The sequence below is a fragment of the Neopelma chrysocephalum genome, unplaced genomic scaffold (assembly GCF_003984885.1).
Source record: "Neopelma chrysocephalum unplaced genomic scaffold, ASM398488v2 Primary Assembly neopelma1_24, whole genome shotgun sequence".
In the NCBI taxonomy this organism is placed as follows: Eukaryota; Metazoa; Chordata; class Aves; order Passeriformes; family Pipridae; genus Neopelma; species Neopelma chrysocephalum.
Genome location: NW_020897693.1, coordinates 24,858,092 through 24,876,207, shown reverse-complemented (window position 1 = coordinate 24,876,207; position 18,116 = coordinate 24,858,092). Strand labels below are relative to the sequence as shown.

The window sequence follows — 18,116 nt, the reverse complement described above, 5'->3', positions numbered from 1 at the left end:
GATTGTCTGCAGATAACATGCTGGAAAGCTCTTGATAATTATTTTAGTGTTGAATGGCCAACTTCTGCTGTCTTGATGTTCTAAATCTAGTAAAATAGATTTACACCTTGCAGGTGTAAATCCCACTCACTCATTCTCAGTCTGTTCAAGTGTGTGTTTTTTTCATTAAGGTTCCAGTCCTGCAGTTTCATGTATAATGTATATTATCCCTCTCAAAGCCTTCAAAATAAAAAGTAATGTATACGTATGTGTATAAAAAAATAGTAAGAATGTTTAAAAGTACCTGCAGCTTTGTCACTGAATGTTAGTTATGTTTTGCATTTTGTTTCACTGACCAATCAGAGGATCAGAATTGTACAAATGTGTATCCTTACTAACCATTAACCATCTGAGCTGTTATACTCTGTTCCGTTACCCCTCTTGATCTCACTTTCACAACCCCCCCAGGCACCGTTCTATTAACCTCTTCCTCAATGGCTATCAGAACTATTGGATAGAAACAGAGGAATATTCATTTGAGGAGAAACTAGTTCAGGATTTGGCTGTAAGTACTGACATAATTGGGCATGTTTTTCAGTGCCCACTTTAGTGTGTATTTTATGTATCTATTATAAACTATATTTCATTTTTGTGTACTGTATGCATATGCATAAACCTATAAAATATTAATACTTATGCTTCAGAGCATAAGGTCATTTTCTGCTGCGGTCAAAAAGACATTTGTCTTGTGATGCACGCTGAAGTGCATTAAGGTGATTTATGCCTTCAGACGGACTATGTGATACTCATTCTTGGGAAGAGAAATGGATTAGATGAACTGTCAGACTATTCTTGAGATTATGGTAATTCCTATGTTCCTATATTTTATCTACTGGGTTTTTTTGAAGCTTGACACTATGGATCCTTTTGGCTTTTTAAAATTTTTTTTTAATGCATATTTGATTTAAACATTTTCAGCTTTGGTACAAATTAATTTTCCTGTTTTCTTACTGACGCGCCATAAGGAGAAGTAAATATACGCCATATTCAGCAAAAATTTAGTTTACCTGTGTACTTGATAAAAGTGACTGATAAACTTCAGGATTGTATTAATAAGTGTTGATTCAGAAAGCCCACTGCTTTTTGTCTTCCCTCTATGTAGTTAGCTTGTCTAAAATACCTCCAAGGGGCCTATCTCCATAGCACCTAAACACCATGAAAGTCAATATACAGCTTCATAGATCATATGCAGATGTATCAGGAGGTGCTTCAGTGTTAGCAAAACCAGTCACGTTGTGCTTTTTAAAGACCCCTTATGCCTAATATTGTAGAATCATAGAATGGTTTGGGTTGGAAGGGACCATAAAGATCATCTAGTTCCAACCCCTGTGGCAACAGGTAGGGACATTCTTCACATGCTCTGGACAATTACTTAGCCAGTCTGTGTTTGACTTTGTTGCTTCTTCCTAAAGGAAAGAAGCAACATTAATCAAAGCAGTGATTACAATTCTTTCAGATTTACTAGAGAAGTAAATTGCACTTCTGTAATTACCATTATTACTATAATTACACTAATTCTGCAATAATTACAAATGCTATGAAGGGGTAATAACACAAGTAAGGTAAAGATAATACACTGATCTTTGGCCAGTACTATGTTATATTTCTAATTGCCAAAAAATGTCTGAAGTTTACAACAAGGAGCGGTCCTTACATTCATTGAATCAAGGTTACTAGAAATTATATATGAAAATATCGTAGCAAACACTAGTCTGAATAAGATGTATCTGATGATATTATTAAAAATTATTCCAGAAATTCTCCTGCTAAATAATTGAGCCGTGTCTTTCTTTTAATTCTGGTCCACTGCAAATGTAATTTCTGCTGAATAAGGCTTCCCTAAGATTTTCACCGTCTCATTCTCAATACCTCACAAATGAGAAACTTCTAGAGTTACTTAAAATATGAACAAAAATCAGATACTCTAACTCTGAGTCCTACAGGCACATAATGTTGCAGGTTATGCTGTAAACTGATTAATAAGATTAAAACTGGCAGTTAATACACATTGAACAGAATAAAATTACTAAGATCCTTTCCTAAGCTTAATTACTCAATTTTTTTTCTTACTTAGAAGGCTTAACTTGTATATTCTAAATCTTGAGACAGACATCTCCAAAAAAAGATGAAGAGGAAGAAGAAGAGACTGAGAAAAACCATCCTGATCCACTTCATCAGATTATCCTCTATTTCAGTCGCAGCGCTCTCACTGAAAGAAGGTAGAAGAGCTGTGTTGAAAAGCACATTGAGTAAAAGCACACAGTAATTGAATTTCTAGTAACATTACAGAAGTGATTTAAACCAACATTAATGTGCATGGTGAATACTTTTTTCTCTTTCAGTTTCATTCATTTTCATGCATTTAAATTCAGTATAACTTTTACACTGAGAAAAATATTGATAATTTTTGACATTTTAAAAGCTTGGTAAATACCCAATACAGAAATAATCGAACCTGACTTCTCATAGAAACATAAAGTCTACAGAAACTGCAGGTTCAATCAGAGTACCCTCCCCTGGTCTCTCCTAGTAATAGATGTGTGTTCTTTTAGTTGGTATTCATTACATTTTACTCAGTTTGTCAGAAAAGGGTTGCTGATGGTTATCATGAATCTCATTGCCAGTTTCTGTTTTGACTTTCGACTGTTGATTAGAATATGTATTTTGTATGAGTATTCCAGTGCTTCATATACTTTTTCTGTATGACTAACGTAATCTTGCCATCTGACAGTTATTAATTATTCTAATTTATATCTCCATATTATTGTTCTGTGCCCACAACAGCCAATGATTCTTACTTATCCAATATGACTAAGTATTCACCTAAATTGTTTTTCAAAAAGTTAGGGACTTGGATTTGGATAAGAAAATACACTTATAATATGATTTTCAAGTGTAATAACTTGCCAAGTAGATGTGTGTCTACTTTAATAGAAAATGAATTTAAATATTAGTAGGCATATGACATCTTTATATTACTACATCATAAAATAATTTTAAGTATTTTTTAATTCTTCCTAGTAAACTAGAAGATGATCCCTTATATATTGCCTATTCTGCGATGATGGCAAAAGTAAGTATGTCATTTCAAGCTCTATTCCTTACTGCAGTCAGGTATTTCCAATTAATTTTAGATTCTTCTTAAAACTTTTTTTTCTGTTTCTTACATGGACTGCTTGAAACTAGTAATTTCTGTATTTTTAATGCAGCAAATGCTGTTCAGAGTTATATATATAATGAGAGATTTCCTACATTGAAACAATACTACACAATTCCAGTAGGTGCAGTCCTACAGTGCACCTACTGTAGGACTTGGCACTTGGCACCCACTTGGCACTTTGTTCTGTACAGGATTAACTCATGAGCAGTCTCAACATGTTAGTTATCTTTATTCTTCGGGTAATTATTTTGGAGTTAATATTTGAAATCTGTCAAAAATAAGTTAACAGTTTTTGCAACATATAGATTCCAGCTGACTCATGTGATGACAGTTTGACTGTGAAGATAAATATCATGGATATAGAGATATGGCACAAGAATGTATAGCCTGCAGTTGCAGAGTGTATATGTGGTTCAATTAATACCCTGAATTACTCATATATTAGGGAATATCAGCTTCTTAGTGTGGATAAGCACAAATATTTACAATTACAGGGGGTTTAAATCTACTTAATACCTTTAATTATTGCTTGAAAAAATTATTTGGTCACTTTTATAAAAATAATAAGCAAGATTTTGTGATTTCTGTTTTTAACATAAAAAGAGCTGTCAAGAAGAAGAAGAGGAAGAAGAAGAAAAAGAAAAGACATTTGAGGTGAGAGTTTAAATAACATTTCTTTCTTATCATCTAATGTGCAAGTATTTAAAATATGTCCACTAGAATAAATGCAAGAATTACATAACACAGTGTGTGTTGAGCTGGTTTACTAGGTTATTCATGAAAAACAAAGATGGTTTGTTTCGAAGTTTTGAAGTCAAACAACCCGTGGATTGTGAAGGCAGATGGTCTTCAGAAACTTCAGATTTCTCAACCTCCCTTTTTTTGGGGTCAGTTCCGGTCTGTATTCTCTAATTTTTGTTCCCAAACCCAGGAGAAAGAAATGGAAAAACAGAGAACACTCTATCAGCAAGCTCGCTTACATGATCGTGGAGCTGCTGAGATGGTCCTTCAGATGATTAGTGCAAGCAAAGGTAATGTTCTGAGATGTATTTATATACATGGTGTACATGTCATAGGTTTTAATATTGTTATGCATATATATACATAGTGTATTATCATTATACCTATGATTTATAAATCATTTACAACTTCTGTATGATAGATGATGAGGCAAAATAAATGTCAGTTACAACTGTACTAGGTAAAATTTCCAGACTGCATTTCTGATTGAATAGTTCATAATTGCATGTTTTAATGACTGTATCCTTGTTTTGACAGGTCATACAGGGCCCATGGTTGTTGAAACTCTAAAACTTGGTATCGCTATTCTAAATGGTGGAAACACCATAGTTCAACAGGTAATGCTTTTCTAACTACTGTGAGTCTTGCTTGCATAAAAGACAGGTAATTTTGAGAATTTTAGTGTCCTGCTGTTTATTTTAATGCACTTAATTTTAAGTCAAACAGTGAAGAAATATCAGAATATTTTTGGTGCAATAACAATTATGTTATTGCTCGTCAGTGATCTGCATTTCAAGGAATTCATTCAGAAACTTGATAATTCATATAATTTTATTAATTATAATGTTACTTATTATTTTTATTATTGTTAATTTAGTTGATAAATATTAACTGGTAATTAACTGTTAATGATTATTTTGTATTTAATGTTAATATTATATATTTCACCTCCCAAATACATAACCTGCAGAAAATGCTGGACTACCTGAAGGAGAAAAGGGATGCTGGATTTTTTCAAAGTCTTTCTGGCTTGATGCAGTCCTGCAGGTAAAAGCATAAATTGTATTATTACAGATTCAGTTTTATTAATTTTGGTGGCTTATTGCTCAGTGCAGGTGGATGGGTTAGATTTAAATTACAGGAGTCACAGTTTGTAGAACTCTTGTAGGAAAGTTTTGTGTATCACAGGCATAGTCTGTTAATCTTTTAGAGTACTCTTCCAAAGGAGAAAATAAAGCAAAAGACTGTGCATGCCTTTGAAGGCTTAGTTTGGAGAGGCAGAAAAGTAAAATGTAATGGCTCCTTTACTGGTCCTAGATCCCTCAAGCTTTTAGGATGGAGAAAAGCCATCACTGAGGGAGAGACAGGCCAGTGGGGCTTTGATAAACTTTCAGTTTCTGCACATTTCTTATGAGTTGCATTAATCTTTGTCTCTTCATATGAATCCTCTGCATATGTATCAGGTTTGTTAGAGATGGCATGTTGCCAGTGAGACTACAGTAGTCCATTCCCTTGATAAACCAGAAATTCAAATTAGTTAAGGTAAAAGACTCCCACACAGAAGGAGAAAAACTGTTGGTGTTTCTGATTACTCTTATAGCAGACAATCTCCTTTTCTCAGCCTTTTAAAGCACCAGAAGTGCTGGGAATTAGAAGTGGAGCAGCTGTATGAAGACAGGGTAAAATGTGGAAGGAATGGTGACCTGCATTGCAGAAATGATAGTTGAATAGTTGCAACCTAATTAAATAACATCTGTCTTGTAATTTTTCCATTTATGTAAAACACTTTAGAAGGGACTTGCTCAAACAGGCCCTGCTGTGATGTTACTACCAATTGTGTATGTCTATCACTCAAGACTTCATTAAAACCAGTTTTAATAAAATGACTTGAACAGTGATAAGAGAATGAAAATGATGCTTTAAAAAATGTTTTTGTTTTTAATGATGTCACTACCCAGAATATGTGACTGCGTCGCTATTTAACTGAACTAAAAATTTGATAATCATAGAATTCTATTTTGACTGAGTAGAAAGTATTCTGCTATTCCACGTGCTGAGCTATGCCAAGTTAGCAAAATAAAATTCAGATATCAGTTTCTTTTGACCTTGGAAGATAAGGAATCTCTGACTACATTTCTGTCTTCTGATTAAGGAATCAGAAATACCATACACCTTCCAAGCAACATAATAATGCATAATGTATGCAGTAGCAATAGAAGTAATGGTGACAACTTAGTGGAAAACAGTGTGAGTGAGAAATACTGCAGTAATGTCCTTTTGGAGGCAGGTTTAAGTCATCATAAACAGTAATTTTCAGGTTCCTTTTCCACTCCTCATTTATACATGAAACCATGAATGACATTACTGGGAGTGAAGTTAGGTAAGTGGTGAGACTTGATCTGAGACTTATTTCTTTTCAGAAATGGACACTGGACCCTTAGTTTCATCCAAAGTTTCATCTTTTATTTAATGAGTGTTTAATAAAATATAAAGCAATGCATGTCATAGTGGGTCAAGAGTAGTCGTTGAAGGCCTCCAGAGATTTTGTAGAAGGAAATAATTTTCCACTGTGTACTATAGTGCTTTTTCCTGTCTGTGCTGTTTGTTTTTTTTTTTCAAATATAAGTGTTCTTGACTTGAATGCGTTTGAGAGACAGAATAAAGCGGAAGGCCTGGGAATGGTTACTGAAGAAGGAACTCGTAAGTAGAATGAAATTGATTCCAGTAGCGCTTCAAACATTATTTTGGCTCCCTTTTTTAACTAGAACTGTTACTTACTGTGGCTCGAGGTTTCTGTTGTTAAACTTACTATGAGTAACTCTAGGCTTTGACTTCTGAACATGCTTTATTTTTACAATATCTTTAGCAATAATTTTTAAGAAAAATACTGTAATTTCCAATATTCTTATCTTGTATTCTTGTTATTTTTCTTTGATCCACAGTCATCGTTCGTGAGCGTGGTATGTTTGGGTTTACAGTTTTTGATACTCTTGTTGCAAAAGTGTGTTGCAAATACAGAGAGAAATCTCTCATTGCATCTTCTCAGATATCTTTAGGTTTAGCTTTGTGGTCTGCAGCAGGTTGTGTGTTCAGCTTGGATAAAGAGTTTGATGCTTATTAAAGAAGTGTCACTCATATTTAAGGCATGATTTTAGTTATGACTAACAATTTACTTATTAGATATGTATCTTGTTGCTTTTTTTTTTTTAATTAGTGTTGGTTTTTTAACCATGGATGCATTGAAGTGTGAAATACTTTTGCTCTGCTTTTTCTGTTTCAGTTTTTCTTTTCATTATTATCAGTCTGTTTCTTTTAACTTGCTTTAACGCTTTCAAAATACTGGTTTTTATTAAAATTCCAGTTTTAAAGGTTACCATAAGACTATGTGTTCTGCATAATTAATCATAACAATTTTCATATAATCTTTGTATTTATATATTTTAAAGGTGAAAAGGTCTTGCAGCATGATGAATTTACTCGAGATCTATTTAGATTTTTGCAGCTGCTCTGCGAAGGGCATAACAATGGTAAGTGAACTGAATTTTGGGGAAAATGTGTTGTGAGTCTGTTCTTAAACAGAGTTGAACAGAACCAATTCTAATAGGTTTTTTTCCCTCTCATTTAGTTTTCTCAGGGGAAACTGGCATGACAAAAATTTGAATTGCACAGTTCAATTGGATTTTTAAGTCCTAATGTATGGTATACTACTAGTAAAGCCTATTCCAAGTCATGTGGGTAACATTTCATCAGTTATATTTAGATTGTGATCCACTGTAGTTGAATTCCACCCATAAGGATCTGTACCCAACAAAATACCTAAAAAGAATGCATTCTCCATGAAAATAGGAAAATAACCTTATTTTTTTCCTTTACACCAACCAAGCACAAACCACTTCTTATTTCAGATTTTCAAAATTACTTGCGTACTCAGATGGGCAACACCACAACAGTGAATATTATCATTAGTACAGTCGACTACCTCTTGCGTCTTCAGGTGAGACAAAAACAGAGGAAAATGGATTATAAAATATTTGCCTTTCCTTCACTTTTATAAATTCACATTTTACTGGAATAAAATGTGAAAATTCTTTCTAAAGGGATATCTAAAATAAAGAATTCTGATTTATTTCATATTTTCTTCCTTTGAAAATAGATGGCCTTTCAGAATTCTGTGTGAAACCAGAAGTTTGTTGACTGATTTCATTGTTCACTTCTGAAAGGAGTGCAAAATATTATTGTAATGAGAAATAGATTGACACAGATATGCTACATTTCATCTGAATTGCTGATTCAGCTTTTGGCAATACAAATGCAGGCAGTAAATACTACATATTGAATTTAAAACTAGAAAATATAATGTTGTTTTTTTTCTTAGGAATCCATCAGTGACTTCTATTGGTACTATTCAGGAAAGGATGTCATTGATGAATCAGGACAACGTAATTTTTCTAAAGCTTTGGCTGTCACCAAACAAATATTCAATTCCCTTACAGAATATATCCAGGTAAACAGAATGTTTTGCTCAAGGTACTAAAAGGGAAGTTCTATGATTACATGGCATGATTGTGTTCTGTCATAAATTTGTAAATACTTTGGCTTTATTTTTTTAAATTTTGATAAAGTTACATGGAATCATTGGACCAGTGCAAAGTGAAAACTAAAACATATGAATGGCTACATATTTTACATGATACAATCTGGTATCCATGCACTAGATACCAAAGAGATCTTGGAAAACTTTCTCATGTAGCTCCATGGAAGCCTGAAACGTCTTTTTTTATTTTTTTGGTGGAGGAGAGGGGAGAGGACAAGTCATAGGAAAACAAATGGTTTTATTTATTTTGTTTTATTTTACATAAATAAAAAATGTGACTTTCTTAATTTTTTTAGGGCCCTTGCATTGGTAATCAACAGAGTCTGGCTCATAGTAGGCTGTGGGATGCAGTTGTTGGCTTTCTTCATGTCTTTGCCAATATGCAAATGAAACTTTCACAGGTATTTTGAGTATTTATATGTTTATAACTTAGTCAAGTTGCAAAGCAGTTAAAGTGCTGATACTCTTTGGTTGTGAAAGGGCCTGTTGCAATATGCAGGTCCAAGACTGAATCTCAGGACTAACATCTTCATATCACTCCTTTTAGCATTAATTGTCACTGTGCACTTACCTTTACTAATATCAAACTTGATGCTTACAGCTCAATTATACCTTTCTGATAACGAATGTGGCAGTTTAGTCTCTTCCTCCCCGTTGCCAAAACCTGATGATCTGCAAGAGCAGAAACATCATTGAAAGCATGGTTCCCATGCTAAAGCTAAGTAGGACAAGAGAAAAGCTGAGAAAGATTCAAAGAGGGAAGGAATGTGACAGTTCAACTTGTCCAGTCAAATAATCACAGACACTGAGCAGGAGGGCACAGGCAGTGTTCATTTCATTGTACAGAGCACTGTGTAGTCCCACCTCACTCCATAGTGTCAGGATTCTGTGTTCTTTTGTGACTTCTGCTCAATGTATCCATACACTCAAGCTCTAGGTGCTGAATGCAAACATGCAGAGAGCAATTTCCTCACTCTTATTCAGTGTCTCTGCTATCCTCTGACATGAGATTTCTTCCCACCCTATAGAAGTATATCAGAACTTTGAGAATACGTAACAGTATTTAGGTCCTTAATGTTAATCACAAATCCATGTTAGACTTCTTATGTTCTGTATTTCAACTCAGCAGTTCTAGTTTTCTTTGAGTGGTAATGCATTATGGTAATGGCATTACGCCATTATATATTCCCAGTGAAGTGAAAAAGGATAGGTTTTTTTCTTAGATACTTCCAGATCTGTGTAGCAAGCAATTTTTTTTGTTTCTCATGTCCCTTATCTGCACTTTGGTACTCCTTAATGCTTTATCAAAGCTTATCTTTATGGTATTAATACCTCTGCTGTAGTAAGTTACATATTGTATTAGACTTCTGATAGTGATCATAATAAAATGACAATGAAATGTTGCTGAATAAGGGGAAGTACGTTTAGCTGACCATCTTTAATACTGTTTTTCTCTAAATTTATTTAGTTTGCCAGATAAATACTAAGAAAAAACAACCTTATTCTCCATTTTTTTTACAGGACTCTGCTCAGATTGAATTGCTTAAGGAACTGCTAGATCTGCTAAAGGATATGGTAGTGATGCTTTTGTCACTGCTTGAAGGTTGGACCTGTTTTTCTTTATGGTCAAATATAATTATCTCACCTTCATAATGTAAAGCACAATTATTATGTTAATCTTTCTAAACTGCTTTTTAATTGCCTTTATGTAATGTCAGGGGGAAAAAAACATACTTCATATTTCTTTAAGAATTATTCTGGAATATACATAGTCATGAAATAGAGGGCTGCTACAGAAAAGCATGTTGAAAGAAAACATATTAAGATTTAAGAACATTTTTGTTTTCTTTTCAGTAGGAATATGAAATGTCTTTATTTAAAATGTAGCCACCAAATAACTTCCTGTTTTAAAACACTACCTAGGTAACGTTGTAAATGGAACTATTGGAAAACAAATGGTAGACACGCTTGTAGAATCATCTAGCAATGTAGAAATGATTTTGAAGTTCTTCGACATGTTCCTGAAGTTAAAAGATCTGACTAACTCAGATGCTTTCAAAGAGTACGACCCAGATGGTAAAGGAATCATTTCAAAGAAGGAATTTCAGAAATCAATGGAGGCTCAAAAACAATACATACAGTCAGAGATTGAATTTCTGCTGTCCTGTACAGAAGCTGATGAAAATGATATGTTTAACTATGTTGACTTTGTGGAAAGATTTCATGAACCAGCCAAAGACATTGGATTTAATGTAGCAGTATTGCTAACAAACCTTTCAGAGCACATGCCTAATGATTCACGCCTTCAGAGCTTACTTGAACCTGCAGAAAGTGTTCTTAATTACTTTGAACCATATCTTGGCCGTATTGAAATAATGGGTGGGGCCAAGAAAATAGAAAGAGTTTACTTTGAAATCAGTGAATCCAGTAGAATGCAATGGGAGAAGCCACAGGTAAAGGAATCCAAAAGACAGTTCATATTTGATGTTGTAAATGAAGGTGGAGAGCAAGAAAAAATGGAACTCTTTGTAAATTTCTGTGAAGACACAATCTTTGAAATGCAGTTAGCATCTCAGATCTCTGAAACAGATTCAGCTGAGAGGCCCGAGGAAGAGGAAGAGGCAGAGCCTGCTTATGTAGTGGATATTGGAGATGATGAGGAAGAAGAAAAGTCCCTGGAACCTGCTTCAGCTTTTGCAGTTGCCTGTGTTGCAGTGAAGAAGAATGTTGCCAACTTTTTTAAGATGGCCACTGTGAAGAACCTAAGGAAACAATACAGGAAAGTTAAAAAGATGACAGTAAAAGAGATGGTGAAAGTGTTTTTCTCCTTTTTCTGGATCCTATTTGTAGGGACATTTCAACTGTTCTTTTCTGTAGTGTGGGGAATATTCCAGATTCTTTGGAGCACTGTATTTGGGGGTGGCCTGGTTGAAGGAGCCAAAAACATAAAAGTTACTAAAATATTAGGGGATATGCCTGATCCAACACAGTTTGGAATCCATGATGATGTTATGGAAGCAGAAAAAGCTGAAGGTGCTGAGCACGGCATCAGAGCTGAACTTGTGCAGTTTGTGAAGGGTGAAAAGGGAGAAACTGACATAATCGCAGATATTTTTGGCATTCCTACAAAGAAAGAAGGTGGATCAAAACACGGTCATGATGCTGGACTTGGCGATATTGCAGAAATCCTTGGTGCTGAGATCCAGACATCCTTGGAAAACACAGTTCATAAGAAAAAAGGATTACAGGTAAATTAAAGAGATTTAATAATAATAATAACAACAACATAATTATTTGCCATTTGCCTGATCACTAAATGCTATCAGTGAGAACATACTTTACAATCTGTACTCATTTAAAAACCAACAGGAAAGTTTACGTCGCAGAAAAATTCAACCCTGTGTTTAGATTATGGTCTTGTTTATTCTGCATACCCTATTTTTTCACAGTATATTTCAATTACTTTTACAACTTATTTTCTCCATAAGATGCCTTACCATTATCATTTTTATTCTACGTACTTTACTGACATTCACATGCAATACAGTATACTTTGTTCCTATTATTTGAAATAAATTTGTCTGAATTTATTGTTAGTTTAATGTTTATCATAGAATTATTCTTTACTTTTATTCTGTTTTATAAAAAAATATATTTGGTTCCACTCAGCTGCACTAAATAGAATATTTTTCTATTTAAAAATGGATTGAACTAAATGTGAAAAACCAAAATTCATTTTTCATGTTTGGAAAGCATTATGTTTCCCTTTACAGTTCAGATCTGTTTCTACTTGTTATTCAAATATATCTTTCCTCTCATCATTAATCTACCTCTTTATGCTATATTCTCCAGATGTTTCAAGATGAATCTGAACTGTACAACTTCTTAGTTCATTATCTTCTCTTAATTCATATGTTTTTCTCCAATATTTGGTACTTGCCTAGATAAAACTATATTTTTCAATTTTTTTAAATTCATTGTGTGTGTACTTGAAAATTAGTCTTTAAAAATCCTGTCTCATTTAGCATAAATGTAACGTGGTTGGTATTTAAAAATAGTATTTTAACTAAAGAATCTTAGCAGGTATGAGTAAATACCTTAGAATTTTCTTCAACAGTGGTTGAAGTAAACATTTTAATTCAAATCTGAATAAACATTTTAGAATTTTCTTTGCTTTACTTTGATTTATACATTTCTCACAGATGTCTTTGTAACTATTGATAAAAATGCTCAGTAATTTTTGCAAATACTTCCAGTTATTAATGTGAAGTCAGTTGTGCAATTTATCCAGCTTTTACCTTTAGTATGTTATCTAGTGAAACTCACCAATATAATTTTAATAATTACATAAACTAATTATATAGTACAGAAATCACTATTCACAGTGTGTAAATAAATGGTTCAAGTAATCCAGTGAGAACACTAGGTATAACTATTAAGTGGAGCTCAAAGTAGAAACAGCAATGTAAGAATCAAAAACTCCCTTCAGGAAATCATATGTCTTTCTTAGGCATCTGCAGTGATAAAATTTACACAAATGGATAGACATAAAAATTCCCCTCTATATACTGGAAAAGCAACTGTGTAATAATAATGTCAATGACATTACTACATAGCCAGAGAAACTGCAAAATAATCTATGGAATTGTATATGATGAAGACTGTTAGCACTTAGTTTTTACTGTGAAGTTACATAGGAATCTGTGCTGAGAGCTGTGTGGGTTCAGAAATGAGAAAGTTTATCACAGTTTGCTAATAAATCTAAGTTATTGGCAGCAGTAAAATCAAGAGATAACTACAAAGTTGCCTTAAAATAGCAGATAAAAATCAGTGATGTATGTGGGACAAATGTGTAAAATTTTGCATTTTGAGCTCATTGCTACTGTTTGGGTATGAAATCTTGGGAATATAATGGCGTTGTATAACAGTATCAGTTCAATGAAAATGTCAATCAAGCAAACTGAAATTCTGAATTGTTGAGAAAGGAATAGAGGAAAACTCCAGAATCTTACTATGCTTCATGAACCTATCTGTGTCTTGAAGACCAGGTTCCTTCATTTTGAAAAGAATGTGGTAAAACTCAATAAAGTTCAGTGAAGGTCAGCAAGATATCAAAACTCGATATGGAAAAAATCTTGTGTAAGGAATTAAGTAGGTTAAGACTCTTCAGCTTCGAAAAGAGAAAATTGAGAGACCATATGATAGAGGGATGGAAAGGATGGATAGGGATTTATGCATCCATCTACCACCCTACCCCTTAAAAGAACCAGGCATCATCAAATGATCTCTGAATTACCCTCCACCAGCTTGAGATCTTAGAGGACACTCATTGTGAAAGAGTTACATATGCATCATTTACTAGATGAGGTTCCACATGGATACATGGGTATCCATGAGATACCCAAGGCAAGATCAATTTAGTAAATTCTTTCATGAATCTTTATTCCTAAGTGTCTGCAAGAGATAGGCATCCAGATGAGTAGTGAGGCAAATATTAGGTATTAACAAGAAAAGTAGGACCAGTAGACAATTGCTGTCTAAGCACTTCAGGAGAATATAGAAGAGGATTAAGAGCTAAGATAGGTTTTTGCAAGAGGGAATGGAAACAAATTTAGGCACTTGAGATTCCTTTGTGATTCTAGGACTTCAGGGCCTGCATCTCTTTGATTTCCACTGAAGCTTCCACTTTCAAACTGCATTTGAAATTAGTTACTTTGATCTTGTAATACGAAGCCTGAAGGTGTTTGACATCCAGGCCCCAGCTTCTTTGCTGCAGTTAGCCATCTGTAAAATTGTATATTGGTTTTTCCTTATCTCAAGGGAATGTTGTAAACACGTACTTAGGAGGGTTGTGAGGTGTGCTGGTAAAGGTTTAATGAACCATCAGCCCAGCTAAGATAAACAGCTTGGAGAAAACATTGTGTAAGTAGAAGTTGTTTAAGTATTTGTCTGTTTTCAACTGCATCACTTGATCATGACCAAGTAATTGGGTGTTGTAATATCTAATAATTACATAGATTTTTTTCAGATTTTTGATGATAACATTAATATATTATTTCTTGTTTCATATTTGGAAAGAGGCAGATACCTTCATCCTCAGCTGGTTACATGATCACATATATAATTAAGTTGTTCAGTCAGCTGGACTAGTTAGAGTATTGATAATACTATACTGAAAAAGGCTATCATAAGAATTTCTGTCATTTTCACTGTTAAAATACAGCCTGAGCTGCCTATTTTTTAAGAATCTAACTCCTTAAAAGTGCTAAGTGGTATAAAAAATAATATTAATTATTTTATTTGTTTCTTAGAAGACAGTAACAAAAGTTACCAGAATTTTATTTGAATGGATCAATTTTGACAATTAAAATACTTTTTGCAGATATCTGAAATTGCAAAAGAAGCTGGAACACAAAGAAAAGCAGAAGCTGAGAAGGCCGAGTAAGTCAGTTTTACAAAATTCCTGTTTAATTCCTTGCTACTTCCTATTGCTAGATAATTTGGCCAGAAAGAATGCAAGCAATGCTCAGTATTCAAAGCACTTTATGTACACTTTGTCTCATCAGTATTTTGAAAATACACCAAGATGTATACACTAAATATTTTTCAAAATATACTAAAGGGTAGCAGACCACCTCAGTGGGCAACAAAATGGTAATCTGATTTTGTGGCCCTTGACAATTCTGCATATATAAATCTGTGGCCACTATCTTTTTAAAAATTCCCATAACTACCTTTAAAAATGAGTACCAGTCTTGAAAAGAACTCTGCAACTTGTCAGTACTGCTATTTACACTTCTCCTACTACCTACTATAATTTTCATGCAACAATATCAGATCATTAAAACACAAGATGTAACTAACCCAACCATTCTTATTGCTCTTTTATCTGTTCTTGACTTGTGAACTTCATAGCAAATACATTCCTTTGTCCAGTCATCCTATATGTGACTGCCTCATAAAAATTTTTCAGAATGCTTACCTTGCCCAAGCAGCAACCTACTTTTAAGGGGCATGCTGTCTGCCTGAACATGCAGCCACATTGTAGGCTTGCAGACCGATGGATGCCCTTAAAATACTTGTAGATACACACAAAATATCTCCTAGATATTCTTACACATTCAAAAGCTATACATAATTTTCTTCTTTTTTTTTTTCTCTTCCATTTTGCTTCATGTTTAAAATATTTACTTCAGTCATTTATCTTTCTCCTCCTACCTGCCAAAGTGAATTTTTTTAAGTGTGCCATTAGGGTCAATAACAAGGGAGGGGTCAGTCTCTTCTAGGCAACCAGTGACAGGAGAAGGGGAAATGGCCTCAAGCTGTGCCAGAGGAGGTTCAGGTTGAACATCAAAAGAATTTCATCACAGAAAGAGTGATTAAACATCAGAATGGGCTGCCCAGGGAGGTGGTGGAGTTACCATCCCTGGAGGTGTTTAAAACACTGGATGTGGCACTTAGTGCCACGGTCCAGTTGACATGGTGGTGTTGGGTCATAGATTGGACTTGATGGTCTCAGAAGGCTTTTCTAACCAAATTCATTCTGTGATTTTTTTTTCTCCCAGTATCAAAACTAACTTTCAAAGCCAGACTTTCTAAACTCAAATTCCTTCTAAATGAAAGCATTTACAATACAGAAGTTTGGCTAGGCATTTCTGTTTAGATAACCTTTCTTCTAGCATGGAAGACGGTGAGAAACAAGATAAAGCAAAGGAAGTACAATCTGAGCAGGTCGAAGAGGGAAAAATGAAGAAAAAGAAGCGAAGGCATGGACAAAAAATTGAGAAACCTGAGGCTGTTATGGCTAACTTCTTCAAAGCTTTGGAAATTTATCAAACAAAAATGCTTGTAAGTTTGTCTTAAATTCTTTAGTCACTGAATTTTTATTTATGCATATGGAACCCTTGTTTGATATCGAAGGGAGAAATGTCATCATAAAAGGAACACTGGCGTGAGTTTTCAGATGATTGGCTCTATTCAGTCTCTTGTGATTTTTGTAATACTTCATAGAGTTATATAAAGTGTTTCTGTGTGTAATTTCTCCTATCTTGGTCTAACAGGACAGATTAGCCTCTTGAGCTCCTTGTTAGGAGCTCTCTATTTTCCATAACCTCATTTCTAGAATCTGTAATTCTATTAGCTATAAGATTTATCTTTGTTCTTAAAACCATCAAATGTTGAGTTCTCTGAAACCTTCTCAAGTAGTTTATTCCAGTTACCTAGGATTTCTTTCTAGAAAGTTTTCATTAATATTCTATTTCAGTCTTCTTTGACTTACACTTTTAAGGCCATTACTTTTAATTCCACTCACCAAGAAATGGGAGAATAGGCTGCCAAGAAATGCCCTTGCTCACTATAACTGGTGTATGAAGGCAACACAATTATATATTTAATTTCTTAGAAACCTTGCTACCTACTTTTCTTATCTTGATGTTACCTACAGACCACCATTAATTCTTTTTTGTTTTTTTAATTTCAGCACTACTTGGCAAGAAATTTTTATAACTTAAGATTTCTTGCTCTATTTGTTGCATTTGCCATCAATTTTATTCTTCTATTTTACAAGGTAAGGTTATGCATTGTTCTTTAAATATTTTTTGTTAGTTCCAAAGAAATATTTGATGATGGTTTCAAGGCTTGTTTAATAAAGCCATTATTACAAGCCCTTAAACATGAATGAAAGCATTTAGATATGAAGTAGTTAAAAAAAAAATCTTAAAGTTTGTAACTATTCAGGGTTTATTTTATTCAGGAGGAATGAAAAGAGATTTATTTAATTCCTCCTTTATGTGTTTCTAGGCATGTGTTTATAGGCACCTTTTCATTTAGTCACCTAAGTCTGTTATTGTTTGGATTGTTAATCTTCTTGTGGGAAATTTGAAATTGCCTAAAATAATTCAAATGTCAAAACTGTTGAATTTTTTTCTTTTATTTGTTCTAAAGACACTGAGAGACTTCAGTTGATCTGATTATTCTCATTGATTTCTTTTTTTCTTTTTCATAGTAGACTACAGTTCTTTTTTTACATCACTGATGAAGAAGGTTATACATTCCTACCTTAATCTTAGAGGTTCACCTGAATCTGGAGTTGTTTCAGGTTCTGGTGTACAACACAGTGATACAAAGTAGAACATCTTCAGCAGCCTCCACTGTTTTTTTTCATGAATCTTCACAAGCTCTATTCATGGGAAAGATTAGAATTCAGTAAAGAAAACTCGCATCCATAAAAGTCTCATTTTTTCCCCTTTCTATACAGATTTGAAGTCTGACAGAAAAGTCCTGATTTATCTATATCCTGAAATCTGACTCTTTTGATTTTCCCCTCCTAGATATAGAATGAAATGAATCATATGTTTTCCAATATTACATTTTCCAGTTCTGTTGCTTACAGCCAAAAGCTTCAGACAAAAGCAGCTGGCTGAACATTCAGTGTAGAAGTAACTAAGTCCTGATCTCAGATGTCTTAAATGCAACTCCTGTAACACAATTACAGTCTCAGAGGAAGGGCAGGTAAAGGCGCAAAAAGCACTTGAAAACTGGGCAGAGGGTATGTGCACCATTCCTGGAGAAAGACTGTCAGGG

The 18,116-nt window shown here is 34.0% G+C and overlaps 1 protein-coding gene across 1 annotated transcript in view; it reads left to right on the top strand.

Moving 5' to 3' along the window:
* Positions 1–18,116, top strand: part of RYR3 (ryanodine receptor 3) — a 222,469-nt gene that overhangs the window by 186,618 nt on the left and 17,735 nt on the right. Inside the window, exons 74-91 of the mRNA XM_027674225.1 lie at positions 448–544; positions 2,149–2,258; positions 3,061–3,112; positions 3,803–3,853; positions 4,131–4,230; positions 4,478–4,557; positions 4,911–4,987; positions 6,567–6,640; positions 6,883–6,900; positions 7,387–7,467; positions 7,846–7,934; positions 8,316–8,444; positions 8,831–8,935; positions 10,056–10,137; positions 10,458–11,782; positions 14,917–14,975; positions 16,214–16,382; positions 17,014–17,100. Of these exons, the coding sequence (XP_027530026.1) occupies positions 448–544; positions 2,149–2,258; positions 3,061–3,112; positions 3,803–3,853; positions 4,131–4,230; positions 4,478–4,557; positions 4,911–4,987; positions 6,567–6,640; positions 6,883–6,900; positions 7,387–7,467; positions 7,846–7,934; positions 8,316–8,444; positions 8,831–8,935; positions 10,056–10,137; positions 10,458–11,782; positions 14,917–14,975; positions 16,214–16,382; positions 17,014–17,100 (2,785 nt within the window). The remainder of the gene's footprint in view (positions 1–447; positions 545–2,148; positions 2,259–3,060; positions 3,113–3,802; positions 3,854–4,130; positions 4,231–4,477; positions 4,558–4,910; positions 4,988–6,566; positions 6,641–6,882; positions 6,901–7,386; positions 7,468–7,845; positions 7,935–8,315; positions 8,445–8,830; positions 8,936–10,055; positions 10,138–10,457; positions 11,783–14,916; positions 14,976–16,213; positions 16,383–17,013; positions 17,101–18,116) is intronic.